The sequence below is a fragment of the Tribolium madens genome, unplaced genomic scaffold, assembly GCF_015345945.1.
Source record: "Tribolium madens isolate multiple individuals breed KSU strain unplaced genomic scaffold, Tmad_KSU_1.1 Scaffold_91;HRSCAF=231;Tcas5.2_LG7, whole genome shotgun sequence".
Taxonomy (NCBI): Eukaryota; Metazoa; Arthropoda; class Insecta; order Coleoptera; family Tenebrionidae; genus Tribolium; species Tribolium madens.
The window spans coordinates 11112522-11125331 of NW_025401063.1; the positions used below are offsets into that span (position 1 = coordinate 11112522).

General features: G+C 33.5%; 1 protein-coding gene across 1 annotated transcript in view; it reads right to left on the bottom strand.

Annotated features, from left to right (window-relative positions):
* LOC123011527 (hemicentin-2) overlaps positions 1–12810 on the bottom strand; it is a 125428-nt gene that overhangs the window by 16988 nt on the left and 95630 nt on the right. The window contains exons 4-9 of the mRNA XM_044408995.1: positions 9131–9241; positions 8114–8317; positions 5626–5777; positions 3789–3933; positions 2861–2991; positions 2395–2554 (exon numbers count right to left, since the gene is read on the bottom strand). Of these exons, the coding sequence (XP_044264930.1) occupies positions 2395–2554; positions 2861–2991; positions 3789–3933; positions 5626–5777; positions 8114–8317; positions 9131–9241 (903 nt within the window). The remainder of the gene's footprint in view (positions 1–2394; positions 2555–2860; positions 2992–3788; positions 3934–5625; positions 5778–8113; positions 8318–9130; positions 9242–12810) is intronic.

The following is a 12810-nucleotide window of genomic DNA, read 5'->3' on the forward strand; positions in this document are numbered from 1 at the left end:
AGCAAATAGTGTATGTTTTTAGTGTTAAAACTACACCTACAAAGGGATGAAACAGAATGTTAAACTTTTTATCGAAAAAACTCTCTCTGAAAACTTCTGAAAAAGGGTTCTTTAAAAATAAAATTTTAACTATCTTAACCTCACTTTTTATAGTGACAAATTTAGTTCCTTAATATGTAAAGCCTTTTTCACATTTAAAGCGCGGTTTACACAATCATGGCCTACTGTTATGCCAATTTCAATGAAATGGATTATATAGCTTGTTCCAAATCTGGTGGCGAACTGACGTTTTCAAAAATGACTGAATTTTGACACTAAACGTATGTTTACTACTAAAAAAAATATTGTTCATAGGCATCGTATGAAATAATATTTCAAAACCACTGTTATTCTTTAAAAAATTATAATAAGTAGGTACCCGTACATAAGATGAAGAATGATGAACAAATTATTAAATTGTTAACACATGAAAAGAATTTTCAAAAATGATATTCCTAACAATCCTTGTCTTCAAAATTTTTAGAGAAAAAAGTACGCCCATGTATTTTTTTATCTTAACCAAGTGAGCACACTCCAAGTGTCTTTGCTGTCACTGTCAGTTCGCCACCAGATATGGAATAAACTCTACCTTAGTATTTTGTTTCAATGCTTTTGTTATCTAAATTATATTAAAAATGTTGGTATAACTTTATGATCATGTCTTGTTGACCTAATTTCAAACTCAAGTAACTATCTAGTTCTCCTAGTTTTGCTTTATTGCAAAGTTCCTCGGAAAATTTTATTAAACTTCGACTAGACTTCTTTGATTTAATTTCGATACAATCCCGCTTTCAAAGAGTTATTATCTTTCAAATCTAGAATTTTTAAGCTATATCCAGTTATTTTTTCGGTGGAAGCAATTAAAGTCGACAAATTTAGGATTTCAACAGCAAGACAGTGGACTAATTAAATTATTAATTTCGTTAAAAACTGCAACTTCACTAAGCAGACTTGCTGCTTAGGGAGTTTTTCATAATTTACAATTTCCTCCTTTAGTAACTAATTTAAGAGTTTCATCCGAATTATATTACGTTGAACCAAGAAGTAAAAATAATTACCACAATTCTCCAATTTTGAAGCTGTATTCTAAATTCAAGCAATATTATTTTTTCATGAAATAGTGTTATAATTACTAATGTGTATAATTACTCGACTTGCCTAATTTCCGCTTTCCGTTCTTCTTCTGTTTACTAATGGATCATCCTGAGCGGAAGAGTGGCTAAAGTTTATAACAAATAATTTAACAGAGGTTGGAAACCCCTCAATTATTTTAAAAATGTGTATGTGGTTTAAAAGTGTTATAACTTAACAAAAATCAATCACAACCTGAATGTACATCCTGGGATCAAAACTCAAGAGTTATAATTGACCTAAGCTCCTAAGATGCATCTGTTGTGAGCAAAGTTGCCTTGTTGACGAAATTGGAAACGGGACCGATCGAGTTATCTCAAAGTTAAATAATAACTTCTGCTCCGCTTTTCTGCGGAAAAATCTATGCCTCGAGCTTTTTACTTGTCCGATCTTTCAAGGCGGAAAAATTGTAGAAAAGTGAGAGATGAGGATGAGTTACAGTGACAACGGTTGATGTTACAATAATGTCATTAGCGACTGTGTCATAAAGTCAGTAAAAGATGGGCCCCTGGGCAACTCATGTGACGGCAATAAACAAGGAGATTTTAGCAGAGGCCTGGCTTGAAACGGAGACAGAAAAATACTTCTTTAGACAAGCGTAATAAAACGCACAATAAAGTTGTAACATATGATCGCGGCTGTGATTGCTCAAAGTGAGGTCTTATTACCATTCACCACTCAAACGCACGGTGAGAAACACTTTGTGAAAAAGTTTCGGCAAAAATATGTTTCACAGAAGCGGATTTTTTTTACTCAAGTGCAGTTAAACTTGTGCCCATTACTGTAAAAAAAAATTTAAAAAACTCGAAATTTTATTTCTTGTCGGCAGCTTCTAGAATCTGATCACCACTAGTCAAAAAAAAAATTAAAAAATTAAGATTTATTATATTGGTTCATCATTATCATTTTACTTTTAGAATAATATTGAATTTCTTTTGTATGCTTTCTCAAAAACGCGTTCAATATTCCGTCGAATGTCTTTAGTAGAAATTCTAGTGAACTGACCCGATTAAATCAATCGCCGTTTAAATTTGGCCAGTTGATCAAAGTGCTTGAACAAGGCAATTTCCTTATAACGCTTGTCGAGTTCCACTTTATTCCCACATATTTGTAAAATGGAAATCTAGAAGCGTATTTTCAATATTCAACAAAGTGTTTTCGTTTCTCTGGATGCCTCGTTCGAAGTGTCGATGGATAAATAATAGGGAACAAAACGCTACTTACATCTCACGACAAGTTGGACGGCATTACTGGTGCTTTTGCCTTCCACGTTGGTGGCCATACACGTGTAAGCACCTCCCGTGGCTCTAGTTACACTTTGCAACACCAGGCTTTGATCGCTCATGATCACTCCAGCAGTGACGTTTTGGAAAATTTCGACTCCCTGGAAAAGTAAACTCCGAATAGGTAGCGCTCAAGTGAAAACCTTGAACAACTTTTTAAAGGCCTTTGACAGATTAGGTCCATTTCGTCTTGAACTTGTAGCACACAAAGATAAATTATTCTGTGCCCTCGCTATGCAATATAAATCGTGTCTTAAAAAACACGCTGACTCTTCACAGCAATAATTTTGCATGAAGCGTCCTAAATATACGTGCATAAAAGTCTATTCAACAAGTAATATGAAAGAGTTTCCGAACTTTCGGCCTGTACAACAAACTTCGAGGAAGTTGTTTTCTTAAATACTTACGTCGTGGAACCAGGAAAGTTTGTAAGCTTTGGGGTTGGCCCGGATATTGCATTCGAAATAAACGTCGTCACCTTCTTTGATATCGTCCGGGTTTAATGTCGAGCCCATTTTTAGAGTCACCACAGGAGTATCTACAATAAAGCCCAATGTTTTTAAAAGGTTTATACAACCATTAATTAACAAGCAAACAGTTTTAACGGAATCAAACAAAATTAAATCGAAATGAACACGACAAGTAACCACGTAACAAATCAATTTTGAGCCACAACCCTTCGGGACTTATTTGAAACGCAAAGGCCTCAATGTGGACATTGATTTTGTTGAAAACTGGCCACACAAAAGTTCATCAGGGGTGCTTAGTGGACACAACTGAGCTAAAAGTTTGTACAAAACCACAATTCCAGTGGAAAATTATACTCATATGTAGTGTATAATCATTGCGCGAATTTTTACTCTCTTTATTTCAGAAGATTTCATTACTCAAACTCCAAAAAATAAACCTCATCAAAAACAAAACTATTTCTTTGTGTCGTAATAGCATCAACTTCGTAATGTGTCCATCACAGGCTTTCCGTCCCAAAGTCTTCCACACAATGCAGCCACGAATTAATTCCTTAGAAATAAGAGTACTACTCGCAGCTTCTATTGTAATTTGAAGCGTGCATTAGTTTTTTCTTCTTGATTTCTGGACTCAACAAAGAAAATTTAAATGTCAAACAGTCACGAAAAATAAAAGCAACTTACCACCGCAACAATGCATTAAAAAAGGTAAAATCCGCACAAAACGATAATTATTCCTGAATTCTATATTTTTCGAATTTGGTTGGCCAACAGGACAAATCGGTTTGCACAATATGGTAAGAGATAAGGGTCCGGTTCGATTTAGTTTTCCTTGAGAATAATTCTGAAGAGAATAAATATAACTTACAATGGACATTTAATCTCCACTTGTCCTCGAGCGCGCTTTCAGGGATGGACGGGTTTTCAGCTCGACAGGTCAAGTATTTGCCGTCGTCATCGATCACAGGGACAAACGTCAAAATACTTAGGCTCTGGTTGTTTTGTTCCGAAAACTGAAAAAAGAATCATTTAATTAGATGCACATAAATATAATCAATTCTCCTCAAAATAACAGTTTCATAATGGTGACTTAGTGTCTATCTTCAGTTATACTCTTAATTAAATAATTTCATTGTTTATTTATACAAACATTTAATCTATTTCTTAATTGCTAAACTTTGAGGAAGGAAAGTTTCGATTGGTATAATGCACACTATTTGTCGTAACTTTCCAACTCGGATTCGAAAAAACGGCAAACATTGTAGTTTTAATAATTAACTAAGCAATTAGACCCCATAAAAGTTACATGGGTTAGTTCCGCTTTAGGAGAACCTTTCTAAAAAGGTGCAAGATTTTTCGAGCTTCGAAGGATTTAAAATTGCGCACGCTATAATCTCTCTATTAAATTGTAATAAAGCAGAAAAATAAGAATGAAGCTCTTACCTTTTCGGTTTATTTGTTTAATTAAAGTAAAAAAATTTCCAAGCTTTAAAAACGATTATTAAAATTCAAATACAGTCGGAAGCTTTGTCCAATAAAATTTACTTGTGTTGTTTTTAAGTTTTTAAATACGCGAATGGAATCGAAATAATGGAATTTATTAAAACTTTGCTTCACTTTCCGCAATTTAATAGGATAAAAACAGTATTTTAAGCCTCATTAACTTTTAAAAAATTCTTTCAGTGTCTGGCAATCATTTGTTACGCATACTTTCTGACGCCATCTATTCAACTAAGTTTGAATTTCTTTACACAGTCCTTGCTTTTATTCAGTTTTCAATAGCTTGGCGTTGCACAAAGGATAAGCAGCCTGCTGGTGATTAGGGTGAACTCAAACGAGAGTAATGTGAAATGGTGGATACATGGGAAAATTAGACTGACGGTTTATGGAAGATGCGAATTTTGACAAGTAGGGATTTTGATGCAGCTCCATTTTAAATTGTTTTGTAGCTAGATATTACAAACTCATATAATAAATAGAGATACAGTGATAGGGAGAATTAGATCACAAAGAAAGTTTTTACTTGAAATGCATTGAATAGAGACATCGGAGCAGCTTGTGACAAGTTAATCTAGAGCTCCATATCTTCGAGTCTCAATTTTGAAAATGGAAATAAAGGAAAATGTTAATTCGAAGTAAATGCTGTGGGAGCAGTGAAAGGTGAAATATTGGGTTGTGTAACGTACCTGGCAAAACAATTTAGTTTTCAGAAAATATATTATATGTAATTATATATCAGTGTCAAGCCAGAAATGGTTTTGAACATGCATTCGATAAATCACGTTGCAGCCACTAGATTATCAACAATCCAGTGTTTATGCAAAATATTCCCTCCAAATTAATATTGTTTATACGTAATTTCCTTTACGGCTTTGCAATTTCCTCGCTTTAAAACCGATTTGCATATAAAATAAGTTTTGATCACGGCTGTTTGGAAATTATTTACGAATATTAGCAGTTTATGTTCTATAATGAGCAAAAATGGTGTAATATAAGTGACGTCATTTGATCCTCGACATTATTAAACCCTGCAGGAGTCAAGGAGAAATTTTTAATTAAAAGCAAGTAACCTGCCATTATGGCAAAACTTATCAAGAAAGTTTGATTAAATTCATAAAAGAGCACCGAAACAATCGCTACAAATAGAGAGTGTATTTTTTCCGGGTCGGTGATAATTGAATGAAATTACGATGAGATCTACTCACGTTTTTTGCTAGTTTTCTGACAGGTCTGCTTCCTTTCCACCATGTTATAACTGCGTCGGGCCTTGATCCAGACGTCCTACACTCAACTTCGTAACGTTTGCCTGCTGACACTTGTTTTTCTTTTGTTAGGATATTTACCATTTGGGGTTTTACTGAAAAAAATCAGAGAGGATAATGAGGGTTTTACCTTTGACAGAAAATGCTTTGATCCAAGTTTGTCTCATGCAGAAGACTACCTTCAGGCGATTTACGCATCATAGAAATTCCAATTTTTCAGCTAAGAGGCAAAATAGCCTTACAGAAAAAAGTAATAATGTCACTTATATTATATAGTTTTCTGTAAAACAAAAAACTAAAAAAAAAAAATATGTAGTCGCATTTACTGGAACATTTATTAGAACAGATGTCAACAGATTTTTTTTAATGAAAACACAAATATAAAATATCTATTATAACGTCTGTCCGTAAAAAATCAAACGAAACTTATTTCTAATAACTGAAGTGTAAATTAAAGATTTTGTGTTCTTAAATTTAAGGCCTCTTACGCATAAACGTAGATTTTACGACATGTAGGTTTGTAGGTACGCATGTAGTTATGTATGTACATACATGCATTATCATGTACACAAAAATGCAAATGTGTAATGAAATTGTTATTCGTAAGAAATTGTATCTTTTTCTCTCGCAGATGGAAGTTACTGTCCAATACTTGTCGAGGGAGAAAAGACATTTTCCTCCAGTGTAATACATATAATTTTCCTACGATTCAGCAAAAAAACCTTCAAACACAAGATTTTTTTCTTAACATTCCAGTTTTGCTATTATATCTAGCAGCATGTGTTTATGTTTATGAGGGAGGTAAAATTTTTACCTTTCGGAGAGGTTACACATATTTTTAATGTAATCTTGCCACATGAAGAAAAAAAATACCTCCCCGGGAAGTAATTGACCACTTTCCTTTCTAAAATTAGGGTGGAAAAACTCACTTTTTATTAGGACCGTAGGAAAGAACGATTATGACAACGCCGCGATTATTATTCAATTTTAAATAAAAACGAGATATAATTAAGCAGTGAAATAAAAATCTGTTTAGAAAAACTACGTTACAAAATTTTTATATAAGTGATTGGGACATTTATTGATTTTGCGCGTTGTCACCACCATAAAAATGGTTATTGCCGTTTCAGCAAATCGTTTAAAAATTTCCACCACATGCAAACAATCATTTTGTTGTAATTAAAATCTGAAAATACGTCATAGTTTATTAAAAAAGTGTTAGTTTTTTTCCATTTTGAATCACGTACTTTGTTAGATCATTATCCAAAATGTGTGTCAATGTGTTAAAAAAGTTAATAAACGTCACTGTGCTGTGCTATTTTGAGAATGTCGTATAGATCATTAGAAGGCGAGACAAAACGGCCATCGTAGTCACTTAATATATCTTGGATGATTTTTATCACCCGAATTTAATAGTTGGTCGTAAAATGGGACACTAACGAGTACAAATGTTCGTTATTAAAATATAAGAGGATCTTTGGTTATAGTTCTTTAGTGAGCCGTCCATTACAGTAATGAACAATCTATTCCTGTCAAAAGAGTCTAAGCAGAAATAATAGTCTACAATAACACTAATCCCGAGAAGATTACTAATAACAAGTGATCCAGCAGGTCCTAAATCTTCCCTTACCGAGAGATTATCATCCGCAGGCGCCTCTCGTCCGGTTAAACCGTTTTCTTTTATTCCCCTCGATGTAATTCGTGCGATTAGTTTTAATAAAAATTTGACACGTACATTTGTCTGCTCATCTCCAATATGCGAGTGTTTTCTTTTATCAGATTTATTTAGGGCGCAGTGAGGCAGGAATAAACATTTTTATTCAATTGGTCCTTTGTAGATGCTTCCATTGTAGGCCACGCCTGGCAAAAAACCATCTGACGGTTCTCACCCAGAAGGACTCCTTTTTAGAGTAATCATTTTGTATCTTTGAAGTAGCAACGAGCTTTTGTGAGAAATTATAATTGATTGCCGGAATTGAGAATTCCGGAATATCGGAAGCATATATTCGTTTTGATCGTCAATAATTTATCTTCACACCGCACAACTGAACCCTTTTCCATCCTACAAACACTCAATTTTCGAAAAAATGATTAATCTATAAGCACTTTCGCGATTTATTTCTCGGTTAAGATGCCGAAAAGTGTATAATTAATGAGAAATTCTGGCCTCGCAAAGCAAACACGAAATTCAAAACGTCGGTGTTTCTCTGTGCCCATTTTGCATTTTTTATGCTTGGCCAGCAAGGCATATGCGTGCATATAATTTAGGCACCGTGTTTTAGCGCATTTTACGAGTGCGAATAACAATAATTCAAACAGTTCCGTTTCGGTCACGAATCATAAATATTGGAAAAGGTTTGCCTCGATTATTCCCCGACGTATCTCACGCCTGCTTATTTACAAATAAAATTTATTTTACTACGATACTTACAATTAATGTCTAATACAGCTACTCTTGTCTCAGGTGGGACCAGATTGTTATTACTGGCCTGGCAAATCAGTCTTGCATGTAAATGTTGACGACCAACATTTGGAAATGTGAGATGATTGACGGCTATACCATCCGATCTTATCTCGTACGAATCATCGATCACTGTGTTTTCGAGAAACCACGTCACCTTCGGTCGAGGTCGACCTGAAAAATCACCGAATGACGGATAAAGAGATAAATTACTGTCAAAAGTGTCTTTAAAAATGAAGCAACACATAAATAATATAAAAATACAAACTTTTGTGAAGTCTTTTGCTATACCTACCATCAGTTTTTACTAAAGTATACTGTATTAACGCTTAGTGATAAGGAAAAGGCAATTGAGGGAAGAGAGAAACATAAAATATTCAACTGTGATTGGACAGTTCTTAATTTATACTTCTCTCTTCCGGAATTCAGTTCTACACCGTAAACAAAATACGGAGGCAGTAAATTAATTAATTGATTTTTGTGTTATTATTATTTGTTCATTTTAAATAGACAAAAATAGAAATGTAATGACAGCAAAAAGGGCACGAATATATGGTATAGCAATTTAGTTCTATTCAGTAGGATTCAAACAACGTCATCAAAGATTGGATGTTATGTGAAATTGCATTAAATGTTTTGTAGCATTGTAATATCGGACAAATATTAGATTGGATTGGAGACAAATTGTATTTGTTTATGTGTGTGCGTCTGCTTTAATTAACGTCCATGGTTGTTTGCCGACTTTAACTACCACTAAATTGAGTTTCTATGATGTAATTTTATGTCCGTTTCATTGAAATAGTTAAATCGATCGTTTTGCATCGGACATAATAATTTACACTAAATATTCAAATGATGGTTAAGAGTCGTTTTCAACTTAAAATTTTAAATGAATTAAAATATGATTCTTTTTACACTCAACGTTTAAGGGTTTTAGTTGATTTTTTCCGAAACTACGCGCCCTGAAATTTATTAAATAGCACTTACCTCCTTTTACTTCGCACAATAAATTAACGTCCGAGCCTTCATTATAGGGTCCTAATAGAATCGTCTTGTCGACTCGCTTGTCATCGTAGATGTGGATTTTTTCGGGAGGCACTAAAAAACCTTATTATTACACAGCAATCGATCAGTACTAGATGGTTTTTGAACGTATACGAAATTATTACTTTGCGAATTTGATTCTATTAGTATTGTAGTTCAGTGGCGAGAACAATAAAAAAGATTTCTTCGAGCTCACATATTTGTGTCATAAAAATTCAAATCATTAGAGCCTCTGGGACCTGACCTCACAATATAAGAATACGAATATGATACAGCAAAAAATGCTGATAATTTTATAGTCGTGACGTAAAGAAAACATTGTTGGTGAGTTTATTGGCATATTATTTCCTTTGTTGGCTGCAATAATTCTTTTATGACGTCGTAGAAAAAATACGTGGTTTTTACTTTGAAGCTTAATAATGTCTCTGCATTTAATATTTAAAAGGCGGCACTAAAATCTTTCTCAAGAAAAAATAATTTCGCTAAGCCGTTTTATGGCCCGCAGTAAAATTACTGTCCCGAGGTTACATCTTTCTAATTAAAAGATTATTGGAGGAAGGGTAGACTTTTTCAAGGGTTAGATAACGTAAAGACGGTGTGATAGGACGCCTGCTTGTAGGATTTCGAGGCGATACAGAACGGAAGACGACAGGAAGTGAACGAAGCAAGTTGTATATCGGCCGTTTCCCCTGCGGTTCGTCTCGGCATCCTTTATCCCACAATTTCTAGTGTCATCATTCTTCCCAGTTAAACTGTTCGTCGGGCCAAATCCCGCTTAAAGTTCCCCTTTTTTTCTTAAGGCACAAATAGCTCAGTAACATGCAATAACAAGCGTTGCAAATTTAATGTGGTGTTCGTCAGTAACAGCTCATAAGTGAACAAATTTGAATTCGAGTAAATTGCATTTTAGCGAAATAAAATTTGAACGCAAAAGAGAATAATGAAGATGTTTTAAGGTATTTTCAAGCCGTTTTAAACATGATAAAGTGTTATTTGACGACGCATTTGCAGCTAATATAAATTTTATTTTCAAAGCACTTAATTATTCTCGGATATACCAATACTAATATTACGAGAGATTTAGTATTTTCTTCACAAAACAATTGTCAAGGGTTTTGTTTTCAGAGCAAAAAATATCTTGTGTTAGTTTAGCTGCGTTTGTTTGGAAATAAATATTTTGTTTGTCTATTGTCTTTACTGATCTTTTAGATTGAGTCCGGCTTTGTATTTTTGTGTATTTTTGGAACACTGACAATATAGAAGCAAATTGAAAAATAATGAGTTTGATGTTAAGCAATAAAACGTGTCTTTAAACAACACTTTTTTAAATAATAGCCTTTAAATCAGTAAAATCTGTTAAATAATTTTTGGTGGAGGCGCCAGGACAGCTTTAAATAAACTTTTAACATCAAACTATATTTAAAGTAATTAATTTATTTTTAACTAAACTTGAAACAAAGTTTGATATTATGCCAATATTGTAAAAGTTTCTATTTGGAATGTTCTTTCTCAAGTGTACTTGCAAATTCTCTTTATTGGAAAATTTATTTCCAAAAATTCACTTATTTATTAGTAGTTCTTTTATTATAACGTAAACTGCAGTGAGAGAAACAACAATTAGGAAAATTTGTTCTGAAAAGTCACCGGGAGTTGAGTTCTGGTTAGTACAAGAACCCATTTTGTAAACTTGCTCGATAACGGCTGACTTTGAATAATCAAGACTCAGATAATTGTGTCTCTTGCCATGTTTTAACATATATTCTAGTTCGTTAAGTCTGCTGTATCAAAACAGCCTACGTAAAATAAGAAACTTAATACAGGTCACTACACAAAAAACAACTTGTAAAACGAATTTTGTTGTTAATATTTCAAACAACTATAAAAATAAACACTACGTTTAAGGCTTCGGATTATTTTTAGTGGTGTAAATACAGGGCATTGAAAAGTGTCAAACCAACTCTCGAATTATGACAGAAGACTTTCAGCTAAACATAAAAATAATTTCAGTTTTTTTTCAAGACTTTTTTGAGAAAAAGAAAGAAGTGTCTCTTTCCATTTTATCACGTAGGCATCTCAGCTTTTTTGTTTCCGATGTTGTCGGATTTGCTAGTTTGTTAAATGTTTTGTATCTATAAGACACAAATTGGTGATTTTTTCAACAGGTTCAATGTTGCAAGGTCTGCTGTTTCCGCTAACTAAATTCAAGAATACATGATCTAAACGGCAAAAAACTTGACCTAAAATCTAACTTTTGAAGAGCTACATCTCGTGAAAAAATGTTCAAACAATTTTTTGTTCAGGGAATTTTTAACTCAGTTGATGGTCCAACACTTCTGAATCACCCTATACAGGGTGCGCCAGAACTCGCGCCCCAGAGAAAAATGCCATATAAGGTAAGATACCAGGAACATGGAAAAAATGTTAAAAAAATTTTATCTATAAAAATTTCGAAGTTATGAGGGTTTAAAGTTTGCACTTTGACTCTATTTATTTCTGTTGGAAAAATATTTTTCAAGATTTTTTTGCTATAGGCTATTAAAACAGGAAACAATGAAGCTGTATCCTAAATTGTAACTCTGTTCAATGTTATTTATGGCTTTTATTGGCAAAATTTTTGTCCCTTTACTAAATAATTGTAAAAAAACATATACAAGATCATCAGTATCCTTAAATAGACATAAAAAAATGTTAAATATCAAAAAATAAATGTAAAAATTTATTGACAGATATAATTTTTTAAATATTTTTTTCATGTTCTGATATCTTACCTTACTTGAAAATTTTCTCTGGGGCGCGAGTTCTGGTATATGCAACTGTGGGTTTGAGTTTCCGAATTTAATTTAGGTTGTCTTTGATTAATCGTTGTAGATCCGTTTTGTGTTATAAATCAAATACGTCGTCCTGCTTAGTTTCTTATATATTGATATAAAATCCCTTCATATAAAACTTAAATTGCTTTCCCTAAAATGAGATGATATGCTGTGATTTACATTTTATCTCCGTCGGCTTGAGATACAAAAGAATTCCAGCTTAGCTTAACATTTTGGATATAGTTTTCGGTTTCCTTTCGCATTTTCATAACCGCGGGCAATATATCAAACTTTTCAATTACTAATTTTGTTATTCAAATAGCAAGATATTTGTCAGGAATGATTCCAATATTTATTCAAGTCGCTCGATCGACTTCTGAAGCGTTCTTTTTCCAGTGGGGACTCTTTTATTTTCATCATTATAATTACAGTCAATTAGAGTTCCGGTTTTGAACGAAATTACATCGGGGAATTGTCCTGGATTACCGTTCGAGTTATTAATCAGATTAATTGAATTATTTCCGATCGATAAGCTTAAACGGCCGTTTGATAAAAGTAAGGAGCAGGTGGGGCGCATCCTGGACGAGATAAGAGCTGCATTGTAAGGATAAACTTTCAGATGGATAACCTATGGCTTCATCTTCGAAGTGCACCGTCACATTTGCAGTGCGACCACGCCCGAACTTTGCCAAATTACCGATCGAAATAATTTATAGCTAATTCGATGGCTTTGTTTTCCACAATTGAATTCAATTTAACTTCCAACAATCGAATGATAGTTTACAGGATTCCAAGGGTGCCGGCCAATAACTT